This window comes from Engystomops pustulosus, chromosome 1, assembly GCF_040894005.1.
Source record: "Engystomops pustulosus chromosome 1, aEngPut4.maternal, whole genome shotgun sequence".
NCBI lineage: Eukaryota > Metazoa > Chordata > Amphibia > Anura > Leptodactylidae > Engystomops > Engystomops pustulosus.
Genome location: NC_092411.1, coordinates 207,021,590 through 207,045,396, shown reverse-complemented (window position 1 = coordinate 207,045,396; position 23,807 = coordinate 207,021,590). Strand labels below are relative to the sequence as shown.

The 23,807-nt window shown below is 40.0% G+C and overlaps 1 protein-coding gene across 5 annotated transcripts in view; it reads right to left on the bottom strand.

Moving 5' to 3' along the window:
• NPNT (nephronectin) overlaps positions 1-22,932 on the bottom strand; it is a 65,973-nt gene extending 43,041 nt beyond the window's left edge. Inside the window, exons 1-3 of one of the 5 annotated variants that reach the window (XM_072119053.1) lie at positions 22,635-22,932; positions 12,247-12,347; positions 5,058-5,111 (exon numbers count right to left, since the gene is read on the bottom strand). In XM_072119053.1, coding sequence (XP_071975154.1) covers positions 5,058-5,111; positions 12,247-12,347; positions 22,635-22,705 — 226 coding nt within the window. In that variant the 5' untranslated portion in view covers positions 22,706-22,932. The remainder of the gene's footprint in view (positions 1-5,057; positions 5,112-12,246; positions 12,348-22,634) is intronic. The other 4 variants (XM_072119025.1, XM_072119044.1, XM_072119035.1 and 1 more) reach the window with 4 other exon arrangements.
• Between the last annotated feature and the right edge of the window lie 875 nt (positions 22,933-23,807).

The following is a 23,807-nucleotide window of genomic DNA, read 5'->3' as shown; positions in this document are numbered from 1 at the left end:
CTATAACTGAACTTGATAGAGATATGAAAGTGAATGTGACATTTCAGGATATCTGGGACAGATAGTACTGGGTCACTTGTTTTCCATTAGCTGTGCGGAACTACAGAGTCGTAGTAGTCAGCTGTCATCAGTCCAGTTTTGTTGGCAGTATTACAAAGAAACGAAGACAAAGAGGAATCCAAAGAACTATTTTTGTGCAGGAACAGATGTTTTCTCCATGATGTAGAAAGAGATTTGATAAGGTGGATAATACAGATCATAAACAGACTGATGGATGAGGATTAGCACTTTTGCACTATTTTTTATCAGTAGGAGTTAAATCTCTCATCATGGATTCAGCAAAGATTGACAAAAGAAACATGAACTGAAGATATTTTAGATTTTACTGTATATTTATGTAAACTGTACATTATTACAGTCACATCACAATTTTTTCCCCATACCAATATGACTGGGCAGCAGCCACATGCATTATAAAGAAGCAGATAAAAAAATAGAAATACAAGGTCAGAAGTGGTAGTAGACATTATTGTTCAATTATTATCTACATTCCCCACATACTGCTCAATAATATAAAGTGAAGCTTAAGCTACCAGATTACTGGAAATTTTACTCAGTTTTATTGCTGTTTTCAGACCTATGATTGTCAGTGTAAGAGTGTGGGCAGGGACTAGCTGAGCAGACACTTCATGATTCCTCTGTGCTATGAAATGCTGTGTGCTTAGATTATCAGGGTACAGGGTTTACACTTTATCTAACTTCTGAACATTCTACTAGTAACTGACACATAGAAAAAGAGAGATAAGACAGATCAGAGTCATGAGATGTTTATAGGACACAAATGGGGATATGTATCTTTATTTTCTGCTAGTTTTTTCTATTCATATTAGCGACATTTGCGGTTTTGCTACATTTCACTGTGAATTTTTCTGTCATTATTCAAGTACGCCTTGGTCTGCACCTTGTTCACTGCGCCTTATGTATCTTTATTTTCCAGATGTTCCGTGCGACTTTTCACTTATGTATCACTTTTTTGCTTATTTTTGCGATTTTTTAGACCCAGATCTGCACCTGGTACACGGCAGGTGCAGAGGAAGTATTTTTTTCATGAACCTTGTTTTAACATGTAAATTGGAATTATTTCAGATGCTTTTCATGTTTAAAATTTTGCAAATAAACATGTTGAGTATTGAAAGTTTGGCCAGTTTTTTCCTAATTTATGCATTTTTGCATTTACATTTTATTGAAATTTATTGGTTACTTCTAAGGGTGCAGTCACATGTGGCGTTAACACATGCTTTTTCAAATGCATCACAACAGTTAAGAACAGCAGATTTGCCTAATTACATTGTTGTCAACATGGCATTTACAAAACACATGTGTTAACACAATGCTAACACATATGTTAACACCATGTTAGCATCTGGGGTATGACTGGAGTGCTTAAAAATGCAGGCCACGGCCTCAAATCCGAAATTTGCAGTAGTGTCCACTCCTCTATATAGACCCCTTCCCCCCCCACTTGGCTTGTGGAGACACTTGCAACAGGAATTCTGAAAAAACAACCAAAAGTTGAACCTGCCAGGAATAACTAAACATGCATCACAGGAAAAAAGAAATGATCATACATAAGATACGTCCCCACAATGACACACTCAGCTTTGCTACCTCACCTATAAAATGCACAGTCAGCTCTGCTATGCCCCCCCCCCTCCTCCTGGATCCGGAGCTTATCTTGTCTGTAGAGCTGCTGCTGGACAGGGATTGCCTCTGTCTGCAGTGCTCTCTCCTTCTGTCCCTCTCCCTGCATTTCAGGAGTAGCTATTCATGAAAGTGGATTCTGCCCAACCATAGTCAGGAGTTTATGGTCGTATCCAGGGACAACCAAAATCTAAACACCAGGACTGATAGAGACGGTTGGAATTATATCTTTGAAATGCTATATTTTTGTTAATAACGTTGAATTAGAGAATGTCTTATTTTGTTGTCCTGAGTACCTTTAAGAATATTGTCTTCGTGGGAATACCCCTTTAAACATTAACATGACACTTACATAAAGGTTGTCTCTAGAACAAAAATTAATGCAAATAAAAAAAAATTGTCCTCTACTGCCTGTTACATACTTCAATCATATGACACTTCAAGGGGTTAGACCAAACTACTGACATCATTAGCTTGGCATTAGGATGACATACGGATTTGACACGGACACTTGGGGGGGGGGGTGGAACTCTGGGCACTATAGGGATATGTTCACAGTGTCGGCTTTAATGAATATTGGGGAAGCAGGAACTCTGTGCACATATATCCATATGGTGCTCAGAATACCATCCCAGTAGTGGGTTCAGTCTGTGAAGCAGGGCCCTGTATGGTCCATTCCTTTTGTAGAGAATAGCCACTGTGATGGATTCTATACACATAGAATATGAGTGGAAACTGTTTTCTAACATCTCAAATTAAGAAATACAGAAGCACAAACATGAAAAAAAGTACTATAGTTAAATAAGCTAAGCCTTCATGTTATCTAGGCATTCCTATACTGTGCCACATTTTGATGCGAAACACTTAGTGAGCTGTTCCCAGAGAAAAGAATGATACAGAAAGTTCAAGCGCTCATCAAAACTGACTGTTCACAAGGCAATTCCTTTATTTCCAGAAATTGTTAGAGATGTTACCCATGTGGTTATTGCATTACCATATTTACTCGTGTATAAGCCGAGTTTTTCAGTGCAAAAAATGTGCTAAAAAAAGTCCCCTCAGCTTATACACGAGTCTATAACAAAAAAAACCCTTATATACTTATATACAAAAAATAAACTTACATACTCACCCTCCGATGTCGCCGCGGCTCCCCAATGTTGGCGCGTCCCGTCTCGTTTCTTCTCCGCGGCTCCTCTTCTTTCTTCTCTCATGGAGGCGTCATAGATGCGCCTGCTGGAAGAAAACATGGCCGCGTCCATGAGAGAAGAAAGAAGAGGAGCCGCGGAGAAGAAAGAAGACGGGATGCGCCGACATCAGGGACATCGGGGAGCCACACCGACGTCGAGGAGCCGCGCCGACATTGGAGGGTGAGTAAGTATATTTTATATAAGTATATTTTAAGTTCTGGGGGGGGGCAGGCTGTATACTACTAGGGGCTGTCTGTATACTACTAGGGGCTGGCTGTATACTACTGGGGGCTGGCAGGCTGTATACTACATGGGGACTGGCTGTATACTACTAGGGGCAGGCTGTATACTACATGGGGACTGGCTGTATACTACTAGGGGCTGGCTGTATACTACTAGGGGCTGGCTGTATACTACTAGGGGCTGGCTGTATACTACATGGTGGCTGGCTGTATACTACATGGTGGCTGGCTGTATACTACATGGTGGCTGGCAGGCTGTATACTACATGGTGGCTGGCAGGCTGTATACTACTAGGGGCAGGCTGTATACTACATGGTGGCTGGCAGGCTGTATACTACTGGTGGCTGGCAGGCTGTATACTACTGGTAGCTGGCAGGCTGTATACTACATGGGGGCAGGCTGGCTGTATACTACATGGGGGCAGGCTGGCTGTATACTACATGGGGGCAGGCTGGCTGTATACTACATGGGGGCAGGCTGGCTGTATACTACATGGGGGCAGGCTGGCTGTATACTACATGGGGGCAGGCTGGCTGTATACTACATGGGGGCAGGCTGGCTGTATACTACATGGGGGCAGGCTGGCTGTATACTACATGGGGGCAGGCTGGCTGTATACTACATGGGGGCAGGCTGGCTGTATACTACATGGGGGCAGGCTGGCTGTATACTACATGGGGGCAGGCTGGCTGTATACTACATGGGGGCAGGCTGGCTGTATACTACATGGGGGCAGGCTGGCTGTATACTACTGGGGGCAGGCTGGCTGTATACTACTGGGGGCAGGCTGGCTGTATACTACTGGGGGCAGGCTGGCTGTATGCTGCTGGGAGCTGGCTGACTCTATACTACTGGGGGCTTGCTGGCTATATACTGGGGGGAGGGGCCGTGACCAATGCATTTCCCATCCTCGGCTTATACTCGAGTCAATAGTTTTCCCCAGGTTTTGGTGGTAAGATTAGGGGTCTAGGCTTATACTCGGGTCTGCTTATACTCGAGTATATATGCGGTACTACCGACCCAAGTCAGTGTAGAGAGGCCGTTCTCTAGCCCTAAAATAATGTCAGAATTGAGGTCATCTATGAAGGAGGATCTGGTGGAGGCAAAACTGTTTCTAAGAACCAATTCATCAACTCACTAAACAAATATTATTCAGTAAATTTTTGTTAAAAACTGTTTTTTTCCACAAAGTGTTTTGTCCAGTTTTTCCTAAATCAGTTACACTTTCATCGGCAGGCTGTATTTGAGAATAAAGCTAAGCTACAAAACCAGACACCACCAGTAGGTTAGTGTGGCGCTGTTTCTTTCTAAGTTCAGGCAACTAGAGACAGAAACAGGATTGTTGTATATTACATTAGAGTTACAAGTTGGTTGGTGATAACAGTAATACATGTGGTAAAACACAAGAGACCTTTAGTCCTGCTCTCTTACTTTTCGAGCTTTGGCCAGTGTTGTGACGTGAGAATACAGATGACGCGTGACAGGCTGGAATTCCAGCTATTCTGTGTGATAGGTACATAATACAGTATCCTTAGGGCACAATTAAACACAGTATACCTCCTCAAAGACAAAGGAAACATTATCAGGCACCTGCATGCGAATATATACAGTAAAACATGCTTATTTGTCAAAACTAGTAAGAAAGACAAAGTCATACAAAACACACAACATGCAATGACCCATCTTCAGCCACAATCTGTTTGCAGCTACATTTGACTAATCTCCTATACACTTTATCCCTGATGGTGTGCAATGGACGTCTGCAGGTAACAGAAAACATGCCTCTGATATTCACAATTTATAGTAATTTTATTGTCAAGTGATAAGCATTGAATGAGTATATTTAGTATTATATCTAGAGTCTGTTAACCCCAGACACACACTGTATGCTGCCAAAATGATTCGTAAGAAATATGTTTAGCTAACCTTGTGTACGGCACCTTACGCTGGCTATTCTCTGCCTTAAGACGTAGTAGAAAGCTGCAAAACAAATGTCCAAAAAAGGAAATGTAGATCTTTATTTTTAGTTTTTTTTTTGTTCCTTTTGGGTAGGCTGGACTTGGGTCCTAATCAACATGCTACATTCCGCCGGCCTTAAACACATTCAACTTTCACAGAAAGTCTGCAAGAAGAAAAAAATCTGGGACAGGTTTAAAATTAAAGTTATAGCATCAAACGAGAAGGTTATTGTAATGCACAATGCATGCTGAAAGGAAAAACAGGTTAGTAGCATGGTAGGTAGATGGCATAGCACTGCTGCTACATGTCATTTTACCCAGGGTAAGAATACAGTTATAAGTGTCTCTCAACATCTCTGGGCTGCAAACACTTCTCTATAATTATTATTTATGCTGTGTGACCTGTTTTCTTTTTTAATGTTAGATTAGGTTGGAAACCATCTAGTAGCTATGGTCACCTGCAAAAATTAATGGCTTCTCACAGAATTTGATGGCTGTACCACAAAGATTTCAGGGTACACAGTACATTTTCTTTTATGGGCTAATGAGATGATTTCACTTTCAATGGAAAGCTTCATGATCAGCTTGTCACCATTGGAAATACAAAGCAAAAGTGGTTGGCAGGGAACCTGTCATCAGGATCACACATTTTCACCTAATAACAGGCTCCCATGGCCTTTTGCATACTAATTCCCAATCTGCTTTTTTCAACATTACTGGTTCCACTCAATTTTATAAGTATAAAAAGGGTTACCTGGCTCCCTGCCAGAAAATTGAACTGAGTCTGTTACAAGGCTGAAATCATCATTATTATCTGCTCTCTGCTCCGCTAGATTATCCTCTTTCCTTCATCCCTCCCTCTCTCTCTCATGCAGCCGTTAACTGATCCCATGTTCAAAGCTAATTTTTGTCAGCTCATGCCTGCAGGAGGGAGGAAGAGAGCTAGCAGAGCAGAGAGGAGATGATAGTGACTGGCTGAGGTACGTAAATGCTTTATATTTTAATGGGAGCTAAGTGAATTTCAAAGTTGCAGAGGCTGAGCATCATATAAGGTATACTATAGATTATTTTATATTATGTTATATGTATTTAATTAAAATAACTGCATATTGAGGCATACCATTTTACAATACACTGAACTTAAGCTATTGTTAGACTTCACATACCCATCACTTTTTATATTTCAATAGAGTCTGTTCAGTTTGTATAAAGGTATCGTAAATACTATGTTATTTTCACTATACTATGTTTTCTTTAGAAAATCCTTAGCATAGGCAGATTCAAGTACAACCTATCATGGATCCATTATGCCAAGTTTCTAATGCTCTCAATAGGCAGATTTTCCTAGTGTACTAGGTTATTCTAACTTGCTACAATATACCGTTATAAGTCAATGAGATAAATGTTATGAACAGAGCTCTAGTTTGTGATAGTGTTTACACCCAGAGACATTGACAATGGCCATACTCTGTGATATTCACATTGTTTTGTTGTTTGCTGCCAGACTATTAACATAAAAACATGCAATAACATTTTAGTAGCAAAGTTCAGAAAAGCCATTAAAGTCAATTTCTTATTTAAAAAGTATCACCTACAGAACAGCCACTTTTAGGGTCTTTCTGTACAAAGTCAACACTAATACATGCTCTTTATAAGAAACATCTCAAACATAAAATACAAATAAACGAAAGACAAAAATATTCAAAAGAAGATCCAGTCCAAGTTTCAAATAAATGTAACCACCATTCATGGGAACTCGCAAAATGAAATGTATGTGGAATAGATTTTAAGGATTGCTGAGTTAATTATAAAGTATTAAATGAACTTATTGTTGTCAAACATACTTTTATTAAGTAACCACTGCAAAGAAACAAGAATCATAATGAACACTAAAAAACTTTAGTGTGCTCTCTTCATCGAGTGCCACCTATGCTCTACCTCTGCTCTCTTATATTACCATAAACGAATCTGCCGATGGGAAATCACTACTGACCATCTGTATAGAGTCTGGAGAGGAATGGTGGAGCCACAGTTGGACTGGAGCGATGGAGAAACATATTAGTTCTTTTTTTCACAGCAGCTGAGATTACTACTAAAAAATATTTTTTTCAGGAAAAAATATTTCAGTAGTAATATTCTATATTCTGTCTTTTAAGATAAGGCAAGATCCATTACTGCAGTTTGATCACTAAGGGAAATGGATCCTTTAATACCAGCTTACACAGTCTATATCTTAGCGCTTATCTTGGATACTAGATTACAGCACTGTTTAGTGTGAATTTCTTTGGACAGCTTATGTTTATTTTGCTACATATATGTTCAAAAATCTGATGTAAATACTTTTGTGTAAAAACTACAAAAGTGCTTAAGGAATGATACCTTTATTAGCTAACCAGAAAAATTATATTTGGTGCAAACTTTCAGGCCACACAGGCCCCTTCTTCAGCATGAAGCACTGAGAGAAAAACACAACATTTGAGGGATGTTACAACAAGATAATTAGTACATATGGTGAGACTCAATTAAGATAAGCTGGAGCAATAAAAGTGGAGGTTATGTTACACAGAGAAGGGTGTGTCCATCCCCTCACTTGTGTCTGTGAGAATTCATCCTGCCCTGAAGTTTTTGTTGAGTCTCCCCAATGTATATATTATTTGTGCGACACCTCATGCACAGTATCATGTACACAACATTGGAGGATCTACAGGAGAATGTGCCTGGGATTTTATACTCCTGTTGTGTGTTAGGGATGTGGACTGTGCTTGATGATAGAACATGGGCACAAGTCTTGCATCTTTTGTTAAGGCAGGGAAAAGTGCCCGTCTGTGTTGGTGGTGAGAGGGCACTTCTTACTAGGAGATTCCTCATGTTTGGTGGCTGTTTGTAGAAAAGGAGGGGAAGGTCCGGGAATATGTCCTTTAGTCTGTTGTCATTATTTACATCAGATTTTTGATTTTTCCTGACGGTACGTCAACAATTTTCTCAACATACTATGCCTATATGTTCACATGTATATGCACAGATAATAGTGCCTCCTATAGGCTTTATAGAGGTTTTATGCACAGAAACTCTACATAAAACATTTTAAAAATATTAAATGGGACAAATAATGTGATGCCTTAATTACATATAGACATACAGCATAAAAACATTTCTTCTGCAAATGTGTTCTACAAAAGCAAGTGGCACACTCACACTCTAGTTTGGGCATTACATGTAAAACTGTCTATTTTGCATGATATAGGATTCAATGTATGCCCCACACTGACCTGGGACTGCAGTGTATACTTCATGGTGCTTGCTTCTCGTACCATCAGCAGACACTCTTTGGAAACCCTCCAATCTATGAACATTTCTAAAATGGTGCACAGGGTATGCAAAAAGCAGACATCACCCCTTTTTTAACTTTGAAGACATCAATTTCAACTTGCCAATAGACAGACATTTTGGTGTTATAGAGTGGCAGCAAATACAAGCACAGTATTATTTCATTCCATTGTATTGAGAGAACTAGCGGTGCTGCAAGCAGTGCTATGCCATTGGATTTAGTAATTTACCATTGATAGTAAAAGTGTGAAAGTGCCTGGAAATGAAAAGGTGCAAGATATATGATATGCATTTCATACCAGCAGCAAAAGCATTATAATGCTACCATTACATGGAGAAGCAGTCGTAAGAAGCCAGCAACCACATGCAGCGATCTAGACCCGCTTAAGAGGCCCACACACCTCCTGTGCTTTCGGTCACCATGGCCTATACTGCAGACTAAGCTTTTGGCAGGGTAACACAAACAGCATGGTTTTGTCATCATTAAAGCCAACAATATTTTTGCTGCATAACTGTTTGCATGCATTTCTACTAAAAAGTACACTATGAAATACTAGATTTTTCTAATATGATCTCCTACTTAATGTATACAACATCGTGTTTACTATCCTTAGAGAAAAGCAAATCCATCAAGATTCAAATCACTGAAGCTTTGCTGAAATTTTCAATAGATCCTTTTGGGCACGAATGGAATGGTTCAGAACCCATGATGCTGCACTTGGCAGTTGGTATTTAACCCCTAAAACAATGATTACAATTTTTTATTACAAAAAGTCCCATTTCATTCACTTTCTACAAATTCTTAAAGTAGGATTAGCATTCTAGTTAGACTTAACCCTAATTCTAACCCAAACACTAACCCTAATGAATAAACAACGGTACAATATGAACAAAATTAGATAATTGGTTTGTCCGGAAAAAATCCAGAAAATTTTTTATTAAATCCAATACCAAAAAAATCATCAGATTCGTACAGATACGGGTCTACAAATCGACTAATAGATCCTTTCATCTCTAACTATGGTTCATTCAGAAGATATTAGAAAAATAAAGATGGGTTTGAATAAGGACACCTAAAAGTAGTCAATAAAAACTTGGGTACTAGGTAGATTAGTCAAGGCAACAAAAGAAAAAAATCCTCCATTCTTACTTCAGTAAAATCCCATAGGGTGGACAAGAAGACAGCAAAATGTTCTGGTATAAGGTATTTGTGCAGTATAAGGTATGTGTAAGTGTGATACAGCTGCACTATGTGTAGTATAGTAGATGTATATTTGTTTCTAACAGCACTTTGCATCATCAACAATATACATTATAGCTCTAGTACTGCAAACATTTGCACAAAGTTGCACAATTTTTATTACTTTTCCAAAACTTTCCAATGGATGCATATGGACTTTCTCAGCCACACAGGCAAGCATGAATGCACAAAATGGTAATGTTATTATCTATGGGCATTGCTCAGTGAAGAAGTGATATCACTAGAAGTGCTATATGATATATAATGTGTGCTGTGTCGTTTGTCCATAAAGCAGAGTTTCTGAAATTTCTCTTTTAGATAGGACATAATGAAAGGTACATTGTAAAGCTGCAATTGTCAAAAAGATATCTGTGGGGTTTGTCAGAAGAAAGTTTTACTCTATTATGATAGATACAAGCAGGAGAAAACTGCAGTACAGCTCTCCTCTTTCTTAAAGAGGACCAGTCAACCGAAATAAACTCTCTAGGAGCACTTACTAAAGTTAGCAGCCCCCTAGCCCTTCCCCAGTTATAGCAATGTTAAATCGCTAGCTTTAACTCTACTTTACATAGCTGCCCAAACGCCAGACCAAGCCTACAGCAGTCCGGCGTATTCATGAGGGGGTGCACTACAAGGCACCTCTCTCCTCAGATTCTGCACCACACCATGTGGTGGCGGTGACTGTCAGGCTCCATTCTACAGTCACTGCAGTGTATGAATGTGTGTATTTATATCAGTGTATAGGTACATTCAGACGGCCACCTGGGGGGGGGATGTATTTGTGGCCGCATAAATGTCCTCATAGACGACAATGGCGCAGTGGCAGTATAGTGCCACACATGTACAAGGGGAAGAGATAGAGCATGCTCTATCATTCCCCGTGTGTGCAACGCTTCTCTCTATGGAGGGGGGGGGGGTGCAGCTGGGCGGGCATATGGCTCTGTGAATGTATCCTATAAATGTGTGCATACTGTATATGTGTGTGAGTAAATAAAATATATTTTAAGGGGGTAGGGCATGCAGAATTCTTCTATTCTCAATACACCACTGTGTGTGCTGTATAAATGAAACTGTCATTTTAATTAGTTGCAGAAATTCCATATGTGTTCATTTAGATGGGAATAAACCTGTCCATATTCTGTCTCTATTTATTCACCACCACACATGTACAGGGTTAAGTACAAGATAGGTTCTATAGGTTTGTTCTTAAGTCAGAAATGTGTATTTTATAATTGTAACCCCAGACAGTTTTATTTTGGTCTCTGTGACAATAAAATTTTAAAAATGTTGTCATAAGAACCAGGATTAACACTAAAGCTTAATTGCACCCACTTCTGATAACTGTTAGAGCTGATCATTGTAGCCTATGGCTTAAGTACACCAATTTACCAATATTCAGAGGTCTGTTTGTAACTAGGGTTCGTCTGTAAGTCGAGTGTTCTAAAGTAGGCGACAGCCTGTATACAAAAAAGGGGATGTTTTTACTGTTACTGTAAATTGATACTGGTACTGGTGATTTACTGAGTGGAGGCCCATTTTATGGAGTGGAGATATATGTCAGTGTAGTATATATGTGTATTTTGAAGTGTAATGTGTGGGGCAGGGGTGGCAGCATGATTTTAGGTATATGGGGGCCCCGATCCAAAGTTTGCACAGGGGCCTACTGGTGTCTTGTGACGCCAATGCTTACCTTACCTGATGTCTACACACATGGATCCCCTGGCCACCTTACTCCTAGTATAATGTCCCCTGAGTTGGATTCAGATTTATAAGCCTTATAATGGCAGCTTAAACCCACACAACACTGTTATACACTATTATATAAGTTCTCTCTATAATAATATAAGATTATTGTTATATTTCTTTTCCAATACATTAGTAATATCATCAGCTATATATGCACTAGCTCTAAGAAGAAACAATAACAGATCTAGTTACTATGAGAATCTACACTATGTTGGACACTGGAAGTAGGGTTTAGACATTGAGGGTACCTTCAGCCTGTACCAACATTGGCTCCCTTTCATACGACACCAGTCCTAGAAAGGGCTAAACATAGTAGACAGCATAAGCCACATAGCCTATGGAAACAGATATAGTAAGGTACTGCTAACCATAAGATACATGTTCCCTTATGTAAACAGCTACATTATTTGTTACTATGCAGTTCTAATCTATGAGAGAATAATAACCATCTTCCAGGATGATAATAGCAGTGCCAAAGAAAGGCATTATTAAGACAGCAAGTATCTCAATGGTGCATCAGAATGGACCTGGTCCTCTCACAAGTACTTAGTGTTTTGCCTCATAGGCACTAGGACATGCTTCTCTAGAAGACACCCCCTACAAAAATGACAACACTGAAGCATTTTGTTGATTTATAGTTTATGGCTCTTCAGGTGCTAATATAGGATGACTATGGTAGAAAAGCATTTTGGTGAAATTAAATTTGTATCATTTAGAATCACCATGTAAGAATGCACGTGCATAAGCCCCCAGGATTAAGCCCTGCTATGATGTATGGAAGCTATGATTAGATCTGTAGAAGCCTCTCCTAAATTGCAAAAGCCCCAGCAATTTTAATACTCACGTTGGCACTGCCCCCATGACTGGCGAGCCCATCCCCAGCAGCAATCAATCCTGTTACCATACCGGCAGAGTCCCGTAGAAGAGGCTACCTGTGTCGGCCACCTGTGCAAAGAGACAAGTCATTATTTTACACTGTATACAGGATCTCGGTTTACATTAACAGCTATATATACAGTACATCAGTCCTATACATACAATGTCAACTGACTCACCTGTAAAATCTAGAGAGGCCGTTACCCTCCTCTCCCCAATTTGACAAAAAAAGTGAATTGTAGTAGTAAAAATAGCATGGGAAGTCTATTCACTGGAGCAATATCTCATGTCTTTTGAGTGGAAATGTTGGATGATTTCAGCATAAATATATATTTCATCTTTGTATACAATTACGACACATATAATGTAGATATTGGCAGTGGGATAATAACTCCTAGCTAGAAATGTTTCAGAACCAGATTTATCTAATACATTGTACTATCTTACTTTTACCATCAGAACAGCCTAAAGGCCTTAGTTGTAGAATGGAAGTTCGGAAAGGCTTCTGCTTTATTGTATTTTTGGAACACCAGCAAAGTGCAGGGAATTATATTTCTCTTGAAATCTATCAAGAAATTTCAAGTCAGACATTAAAGCTCTTGGCAATGTGGAACTAGACTTTCTCTTTTGAAATGCAGTAATCCATTTGACTGGAATGCATTTAACCCCTTATCAGAGACAACAAGGTACTTACGAAGTGGCCTAAATATAAAGAGGTGAAGAATCACAAGAAGGCACGTGTTACACCATGCAGGGCTCTTCATCTCTATAAACATGTCTGGAAGCCGCTAATTAACCAGTAGCCCAGCAATTAACCTTTGGCTATGGGACTGGTGCTCAGAAGCCAGCACTTACATCACCAAATGCAATCCTAATGGTAATTACTGGTTCCTTCAGTATAGCCCAAGGACATAAACATGCCCTCATCAGGAGAGAGCAACACCCATATAAGTATAACAGCATCCTCTTATACAAGAATACTGTGTATATAACTTGAAAAGGAAATGTACATTGGGAAATAATAGTAACCCCAGTTCTTTAAAGACTTTAAGTAGTAATGAGTCCACGGCAGTAAGGTTGTAGGCTAATCTGTCCCATAGTGGTGTAGCCAAGTGTTTGACAGGATTCAGCCAAAACACAGCAAAGTAGTGTACAGAAAAAAGGCCTGAAATCCATAAGACACCACTAAGACACCTCTAAGCCTGTTTACTAAGAATCTTTCCTTTGCTTTTATTTGCTGCAGTCAGACATGAAGCACATTTACACCCATGAACATTTAATGTGTCACCTGATTCTATAGCCAAACTGCATAAATCCATAGTGCAGATGATAATAATAAACTTTATTTGTAATATACTTTATTAAAGGAAAATGTTTCTCTATGTCTCTGATTATGATGGCTGCCATTTTGGCCAGCAGATACACACACACTATATATATATATATATATATATATATATGATTTCCAGTAGACATGGCCATAGGCAGTAATAATATAGAGCTTTCTTATTGAGATCTATGGAGAGTTTTCTATGCCTTCTTTGTATAACTATCTGACACAGTTAAAGATGTTACTTATCACAGCTTTTTTACTGTATACAGCTTTTGTGGCAAGGATTGTACAGATACGTCACGCGTCTGTAAGGGGTTAAGAGTAATGTTGTAGCAAGGTTTAGTATCCAGTAGTAACAACCAGATGATAATAGAGCTTGTATCTTTTTACTCCTAAAATATAGCAAAGATCATCTAGAGGCAGCTGCTGTATCTAAATGAAGCCGGGGCGGAAGTACAGCAAAACATCTGCTCACATATAAATACTCTATCGATAATAATAACCTGTGTGGCCACATTAAAAGAATGGAATTTGGTTATCATACGCCAGGATAACACGTACCACTTGTATTCCGTTCTATACTGCCCAGGTCTGCACTGTTCTCCACTTCTTGGTGTCTCTTGATAAATAAGCCGAGAGATTGCCCCTCATCCAAGTCCTACTCCCAGTGGCCTGTTTCATCCAGTGACTGACTAGACTGTCATCAGGAAATAAAAACTGGTATCTTGCTTAGCATTTTTAGGCATCTTATCATTTTCCAGGAAAGTCCCTTAAAAGATATCTCATCAAAATACCATGGGGTATTAATCAGTGCTTCTAAGCAAGCTTCTTGCGATTATTTTTGCTGTTATGCCACCTCCACACCATGTGGGCATGGAGGGGTGCGACCACTGGAGAAGTTCCTACCCTGTGCCTGCATTCACAGGTTTTTAGGCAAAACTACACCTACACACAAGTCAGACCTGGAAAAGTTTCGCCGGAGGTGCGGCCACCCAAAGAGCGGACCGGCGTTTCTATTGTACTCAGCAGCAGTGTTAGATAGCGTTATCGGAAATTTCCGATGACGCTATCATTGTAACACTGCTACATTTGTTTTAGCACAAGGAACTGCTTACTTTAGCAGCTCCTAGTGCCGAATTTCTGGGTGATAGGTCCTCTTTAAAATCATACAGGGCAATTCGGGACACTAAACCACTGGTCCATAAGGACCTTTGGATGGTTTTGTGTCCCAAATTGCCCTGACAGATTTCCTATAAGGATCCTGGAATCTCAATGACATTAAAAGGGTTTTCTCATTTCAGCAATTTACTGTTATTATTTGTATGATGAAAACATATACATTTTTCCAATATACATCCTGTATCAATTCCTCATGGTTTTCTAGATCTCTGCTTGCTGTCATTCTATAAAAAGCTTCTATGTTTACTTCCAGTGGACAGAAATCTGACCACGGTCACAAGGTGCACGGCTTGTTAGTATCAGACAGTAATAAGAACAGTGTGTTACAAGGAGCAGTGCACCTGTGTGACCATGGTCAGATTTCTGTCCACATGAAGTAAACAGTGAAGCTTTCTATAGAAGGACAGCAAGCAGAGATCTAGAAAACTGTGAGGAATTGATACAGAAAGTATATTGGAAAATTGTATAACTTTTCATTATACAAACAATAACATTTATTTCCTAAAATAACACCCCTTTAAGTATAAAATTAGATCATTTGGGGCCAGAAAGGAGAAATTTTGTAGTAATGCCAAAATTTATCAGAAGGTATCTAAAGACTATAAAATATGGGGCTGCAATAGAAAATACCAGTCCCCCAAGGCGAGCACACTAAAGTGTTCCCAAGTGTAGGGATCCAAAAGCCCATGCACCTCTTGTAGACCAAGATTCCCTCTATACATGGCTTCTTTTTTTTAGGATCAGCAGTAGCTGTGTTACTCCTAATGGTTACTGACACAGTGGGGCACATTTACTTACCTTTCCTTGCCCGACCTGAATGCACTGTGCCGCAATTCACTCAGATCGTGCGCCCAATATCCTGCATGTGTCGCTTCCCCGCTCAGGTCCGCCGCAGTTCACCTTCTTCTTCCTGGTGCATGTAAGTGCATGATCTTGTGACACAATTTGAAAATTAAATCCTGCATTCAGTCTGAATCAGTCGGATCTGAAAGCCAGAGCAGCCGCGCCACAATCCCATCAAACGCTACACAATTCCCAATTAAATACCTGTCCCAGCTGCGCAAATCCCTAAAATGTAAAAAAAAAAAAAACCTACAAAATTGCGGCTGCGGGCCCTCAGTAAATAAGCCCCAGTATGTTACTCCTGCAATCTGTTTAGCTCATCAATAATTTAGTCCTGAAAATATATTGTATTGAATTTAAAGGAATATAAAAGAATTTCTTCTGTTAAATTTTGTTCTAAATTTAAATAATATTACCTTGGTGGAAGACCATACCTAAAGAAAAGACGCCCACCCTGGATCTGTACTCTAGACATCCCCCACAGCTAGCCCACAAATGCTCAATGCATAATAACCGTGCTAATGCATAACTGCAAATCTTCAGCTCAGAGAAATAGTAGTTATCTGAAGTGATGACTGACTCTGTGTAGACTGACTACTGGAGAATTTAGCGAGAGAACAATCATGAATATCAGAATCAGAGTCTAGGGGGTTTCTTTGGAGACAGACCCTCTTAAAAGGTCCTCTACATTTACGACAGCTGTCAGTAAAAAGCTCTCTTACAGGTTGTTGTAGAAAGAGAAAATCCAGTGTCATACTCTTCTATCAACTGCTTATCTGTTGCAGACAACAATGAATGAGCATGCTGAAATTTAAAATGCCCAATCTTTCTTTCCCTTATCATCTGCAGTCACAAGAAATTCTGGTGACCTTTATAACCAGGAAACTTCCAGGTGCAGCTGACACTTACCACAAGTCTATGGGCATCTAATAGTATAATGGTAGCAGCCGGATGAAATTAAAAGGAAATCTACCATCAAAATCAGGTATGATAAACCAGGGAAACTTACTTATAGATCCAGGCACAGTGACTGTGGTAGCCGTCTTATATTTGTTATCCATGGCTTCCTTCCTTGTAAAATCAACTTTTTTAAATTATGCTAATTACTGTTGATTTTTGCAATTTTGATAAAAGTTTAGTTGATCTCAAATTGATAATTTATCCTAAGAAACGATAAAGTCTCTTCAAATTGCTGATGAGTGGGGGTGCCAGACTCAATCTGGGCTGATAAAAATTATCTAACCGAGTGATGGCGAACCTATGGCACGAGTGCCAAAGGTGGCACTCAGAGGCCACCCAGCACAGGGTTCACCAGACAGGACTAAAGTTTGCCTCCTGTGGTCCGAAAGGGCCCAGGACAGTATTGATCTACCATCAGTTTAGTGGTGGTAGATGTGTCCTAGATAGTAAGTTCTTTTTATGATAGTTGAAATATAGAGGTGTATAAATTATGCTAATCAGTCTGGCACGCTCAAGCTACATTACCAGTGCGCCTTGGCTTATAATTTATTCACTCTCCTGTACGATACAATCCTGCCTGTTCCCCCCACCTGTTCACAGTGCTGATGGGCGGGGACAGGCGGTACTTTTATGGTAATGGGGGACTAAATAAATTATAAGACAAGGCGCTCTGGTGATGTAGCTGTAGCACCCCAGACCAATTAGCATCATTTTTACAACTCATTTTTGCCGCAATTATGTATAGAGTTATAACATAAGTCCTGGAGCATAGATCCTCAGGAACTTCTTAGTAGGACAAGTCTACTATCATTAAACTGATGGTAGGTGTCCTTTAAAGTAACAGGGACTGCAGGAGGAGTGAGGAGGTGTGGATAGGGCTGAGTTTACATGGGAGCTCCTGTTCACTGATAATCCAAATTTCTCCTCCTTCTATTTATTGTATTGGTGTCCTCTGGACGCCAATACAATTAAAACCCGTGACAGAGCAGGGTGCAATAAGATACTGCTTAAATTGCCAAATTGGGACTTTGTGAAAAATATGTGGGTTTTGAATGTAGTTTGGGCACTTGGTCTCTAAAGGTTTTGTGATTACAGGCGGTCCCCTCCTTAAGAACACCTGACTTACATACGACCCCTAGTTACAAATGGACCTCTGTATTTTGGTAATTTACTGTACTTTAGTCCTAGGCTACAATAAACAGTTGTCAATGGTGCCTGTAATTAAGACTTAGTTAATCCTGGTTCTTATGACAATGCAACATCTTTAAAATCCAATTGCCACATAGACCAAAAAATTTTTGACTGGGGTTACAATAATAAATTATATGGTTCCCACTGTATATACTGAGGAAAGAATTATGAATAAAATGATTCTGTATCTTTAGGCAAAGAAAAAAAAACACTTCAAACATTTCTGAAATGAATCTTACAAAATATGAAAGACATTTATGAAGACAGTAGCAGTTTGACCCACTACTTGTAAATAAATGAAGAGTGCATATGCCTCTAGTCATGCTGGTCACCTCTGACATCTCCTTCACTCATGCAGGAGAGTACCCCCTAGCTGGAATCTTTCTCGAAATACGTCCAAATAGATTTATAGCCTTGTTTAAGTGTATATGATGTACCATATTATATATACCACAGCCAATGCATATATCTATTTACACGTATAGCCAGCCATGTAACAACTGTAGAATAGGTCCAACAAATCTCACAAAAGGGGAAAGCCACAACTTCCAGTGACGTATAATATACTATCCCAGCAGGACCAGCATTCCAGGCTTCCGCCACCTCTAGTAGTCTCTGTAATACCTGTCTCAACATGACTACCGTTCTTATCTTACACAGTCACTTACATTTCAATGACTCTTGGCTTCACATACATTTGTTATATGTAGAGTATTCCATATTATTTCCTGGGAAGCTCATATGACAAGTATGTGCAGGTTCATGACCCTCAAAGATTTTCTTTACATTTTGAAGTCTTTTAGAAAAAAATGAAGCAGGAAGCCTCCAGGTTATCCTCATATGTTATCGTAACCACCTACAATATCAAAATACATTTCACCTACAAGTACTTGCTTCCTACTACTCCTCCGTCAGTGGAATACAACAATGGATTGTATTATTAGACTATTTCTATAGATTATTTTTGATTCTTGTAGAGTTGGGTATCGGGTAGGATCGCTGGTTACTGCAGGTTCTTCCTGTGGATCTGATTAGTTGGACCGAGTAGAAAATAAATGATGTTATATATTAAAAATCAAAAGTGGACTTTTATCAAAGATTTTTCATATATACATATGGTACTCTCATTAACCCTCCAAAACGTACATACACTTAGTGTAAACAAATTCAGAAGGGACAAGAGAGTTAAGCCCATTGCCTACCAGCAAAGGGGATCTGACAAACTTGTTCTTTGTGCTTGAGAGATTTAGCAGACTGAACGAAACTGAGCATGACATGACCGTTCAGTTCAGTGATTGTAGGTTTGCAAATCCTATTAGCGAGTGTAGCAAGTATTGTCTGAGGTGGTCAACGGCCAAAGTCACTGTCAGACAACACTGACAGCAGATTTTCACCTGGGGGAACAAAGCACTGGACTTGATAAGATTTGTGATGTTAAAGCCAATTATCCAGAGGATAGTTAATAAATGTGTATTCATTGGGGTCCATAAGGGTTGGGGCTCCGTAAATTACTAGAAAAATGCTCTGAAGTTGTTTGTTTTAATGGGTGAGCTAGGGCGTTGTTAGGTCAATTTGGGACATATGCGTTGGGTCATGTGCCCCAGATCTTTTATGACCCTTGCTCACTGTGTATGGGACTGAATTGTTTGGATACCTGGACTGTACTCTCAATGATATTACACTTAACAGTCAATACCAAAAGAAAATCACTGAAGGATCCAGTATCCAAAATATTTGAAACCATCCTTTATAACCACATAATAAGAAAGAACCTTCAAAGTCCTCTGGAAAACTGGTGGACGACCCTTAGTAAATGTGCCCCATTCATTTTGATTCATGTGCACACTTACAGATTTTAATATGTGGCTTTTAAGCATAGTTTCATGGCTTTGAATGCCAACATAGTGTTGATTCCATGCATCCTTCCATGCTTGGGAGTGTCAAACTTTCTTCAGCTATGCTGTCACGTAAAACAGGAAATTACATTGTACAATACACAGATAGAATCCATGGACCCACATGGTGAGGATTCAAAGCCTTCCAACAGACATCCACATCCCCATCACTGCTCTATACCCTGTCCCAGCTAAGAATCACTACAAGAACAAAACACATCAGAATCTCATTTCAGACAACTTTACAAGGTCTTTTAACCAGAACATAAAAATGCAGGTAAGCCAAATTTTTCAAGTATTAAAGCCCCTATCTGAATAACAATCTTTGTAAATACGCTCAGATATTTTGCTATCTTGACTCAGAGGCTAACATCAATATTGTGGGTACACGATAACAAAAAAGGTCACAGTACTATAAATTATTACATTAATAATACTCCAGCGATAAAGCAGCTGCCAAGAAACCAAAGACAGATGACCTAACAGTTGGCACCGTGGGTATTAGAAGTATTATGAAGAAGACATCATTGTGGCACTTAAACTTGTCACATACATCAGTCACCAACATAATACATGGAGCTCTAGAGGTGTCCATGGGGTTGTCAGCACCCCCAAAACGTAGATCTAAAGGTTTTTTTAATACCCCAATTGGGAATTGAATGGCTTTCTGTGATCTATGTTTGCCTTTTCAATCAATACCTATTATTGTAATGTCAGGACGCATCCTCTGGATATCCTTTATTTTTTTATTGGCTCCATTCAAAAACCTAAAAGCCAACTTAAACATCCAGCGGCAAGAGACACATGTAAAAATAGCTTGTGACCTAAAGCAAAGCCCAACAGAAGCCAGTGGTTCACCTTGGCTGGAAAACGCCTAGTGTATAAGTCCGGTGCAGGAAGGAAACTGGACCGGTGTATTGAATGATGGACGCTTGGGATTGTGGAGGTGGCTCGTTGGATCAGTATCAGGACTGGTGTCCTCTGAATGAACTATTACAGATGAGTCACGTCATTATAGATGGTGTAAGGTTTCAAGTAATTGTGGCTTATGTCCCATAAGCATCCATCTATAACCAATGGGTAAAGTATGGTACAATTCTTACCAATGCCAGACAATATGAGCTTGTTCTACAATAAAACATTAGCTACAGTACTAATTTTGTCATTTACAGAATTTATCATTTCTACCCTGATTACTATTGGAGTAAGAATGAACTTGCCACCAGTAATCCAGACAGAGCACCAAACGACCAACTGAATGTGAGACTGTTACTAAAAAGCAGAAAATCCTTGCTATCTCGTAACATCGTTGTACCATCATTTTGAGCTAATTTCCGTTTTTCTGACTTCACACATGACTGACAGCAAACAATATACTGCCCTTATTAACGGATGAAGACTGTAACTGTATCCTAAGCCCAGGCAAACTGCAGACATAGACTGCTCAGAGGCTTCCTAACAAATGTGTCCAATAGATTTGTGACTATTATAACAGTGCCACCTCCAATATTCATATTTATTACAATATGTATGTAAGTCAGAATAGTGAATATATTACCAGTGTAGAGCAGAGAACAGTGATATTCTCAGGTAGACAGCAGCTCCATGTCATCATGTTAAATAGCAATATAAATATTTACTAAATATGGGAGAATTTTGGGAGGTCTTCTACAGCTGCTTTACCAGATCCTCAGTTTATAGAATGTTCATGGAGAAACAAGAATAGACTTTTTTATTTACCAAAAATGCAACCTGAAAGCCCTTAACATTTGGCAGTAAACGCCTCAACAGAATCATTGCTCCCAATCCTTGCCCAAAAATCATAGTATGTCAGCAGAATATTTCCAAGAGTAAATAGAAGACGTGCAGCTGACAATAATAAATGTAGGGTTGTTTGTATTAAATCCTTCCAGAAATTGCAGCATGTAAAGTATGAGTACTTATGAAGTCGGTTATGAAGCATTTTCACCATAGTTGTGTCAGAGATCTCCATGTCAGGAAAGTGCTGAAACAAGTTTGGACACAATAATATTGTTTTGGAATCTGGGAATGTCTGAAGATCAGTTTTGGTTGAAGGTCTCCTTCATGATCAGTTAACCCTTTCCTTTCACATGTGGATGGAGTTGTGCTTTAATGATACGGTATGGTTATATGAATGGCTGCACACAAACTATCCCTTTACTTCTACTTTCTCTCGACATAAGCTGCCAATAAAACATTTAGCAGACTGAAGTTAGAAGAAAGCTCCTAGGAATCTTTCCTGGAGGAGTTGTTGTTCCTTAATGACTACAACCCCTAGTACCTGCAGGTGTCCTATCTGTCATCACATCTGCACGCCTCATTCCACATGTACATCTGCCAGGCGGACTGACTCAGACACACCTTTCACCCCTCAGCCTTATCTTCCCTCCACTACATACTAGCCAGTTACTATAGGTGTCATCTCTTCGGATTGTTCCAGGGTGTCCTCTAGTATATTGTTCCGGACACTATGCCGGTCACTAGATGATAACCCCAAAAGCTGCTCTTATCACTAGGTTGATAGAGAATAGTGGAAAGTTGTGCACATCAGATAGATGATCCAATATCTATCCTGAAAGCACACGGATATCACATGCATATTGCTATAATTAGATAAATGCTCCTGTAACAAATGTTATTGTTACTACTGATACTAAGGGAAATTGCTAAACTATTTTATGCTAAACCAGAACCGATCCCAGATCAGGGTCTAAAAGTACCCAAATAATCAGAAAGGAGAAGTGTGAACAGTACCATAGTCTAGCAAAGTGCATCTTCCCAATAATAAACACTTTTGCGAGCACCCCAAAAGTCTTCAGTTTGCAATCAACATTACAGACCTACAGATCATGATCTTGTAATGTGGATCTACACTACAACCTCTAGCAGGAAGGGCATACTCAGCGTAGTAGTCCTGCACAGGTGATGGCTTACCTCCCGTCATAGTCCCCGGCAGCAGACATGTACAGGCAGCAGGCAATGATGCACTTTACGGCTAGTTCCATGGCGGGGTATGGGGCACGGGCTCGGCCAGGTGTGGAGGAGCCCCGGGTCCCGGTCCTGTGTGTCCTTGTGCTTCCCTGCACGGAGCAGCACTCTGACACTTGGCCGGCTCCCTCCCTCTGTGGGCTGTGTGTGAGGAGGAGCTGCCTCAGCAGTCACTGCACACCCTCACTGGCAGTGCACGTCACCTGCTGCACTTCTCCTCACCCGCCATGACCCACACCCGGGCACTATACCCGCCATGACCCACACCCGGGCACTGAACTACGACATTCCCCAACAGGCAACACGAGGAGCCCGCAGTGTGACTCCAGCAGGAGCTCAAATTTGGCCAATGTTATAAGCCATTCAGGAGCCTGGGAGAGATGGATGTCTAGACTTTTTTTTTCAAAGTTGGATATAAACATAAGTGTGTAAAAGATATAGCAGATGCTGAGGGTAAATCAGTTTAGGTGAAGTGCATTTACATTTACTTGAAGCTCCCATCTATACAGTACAAGAATGACCCCTATTCACCAGACAAGATGTGTATACTAACCTATCTAGTCATTTAACCCCATAGCGGCCTAACCAATTTTTACATTTTTTACTTTTAAAATTTCATGAATGTTCTTATACATCTTTGTCAATATAAGGGCTTGTTTTTCTGTGGGACGATCTGTAGGTTTGAATGACACCCGGCATATATTCCAACTTTTAATAATGTGAAAGAGGGACAAAAGATGTGGCTTTCAGGCTGCCTTTTTCCTCATCCTCACATTGTGCCCCCACCCTCATATTGCACCCTCATCTCCCCCTCACAGAATCATGTCCACTCATATTGTGCCCCTCAGCAGCTCACCCTTATATTGTAACCCTCAAGGGCCCCTGACATTGTGCCCCCTCAAATTCTGACCTCTCCTCATATGATGGCTCCTCCCAGATCCCTTTGCTGCTGTGTAATAACTTAAAATAACAAACATCAGATACTTATGTCTCCCCTCCCCTTGCTATGTTCAGTTCTGAAGCTAGCAAGCTGTATGACCTGCTGGGCTCTGCATGAGGGTGATGCCACACATGGCGCCTTGAACTCGTTTTTTGTGCGTTTTTAAGCAGTCCGTCAAG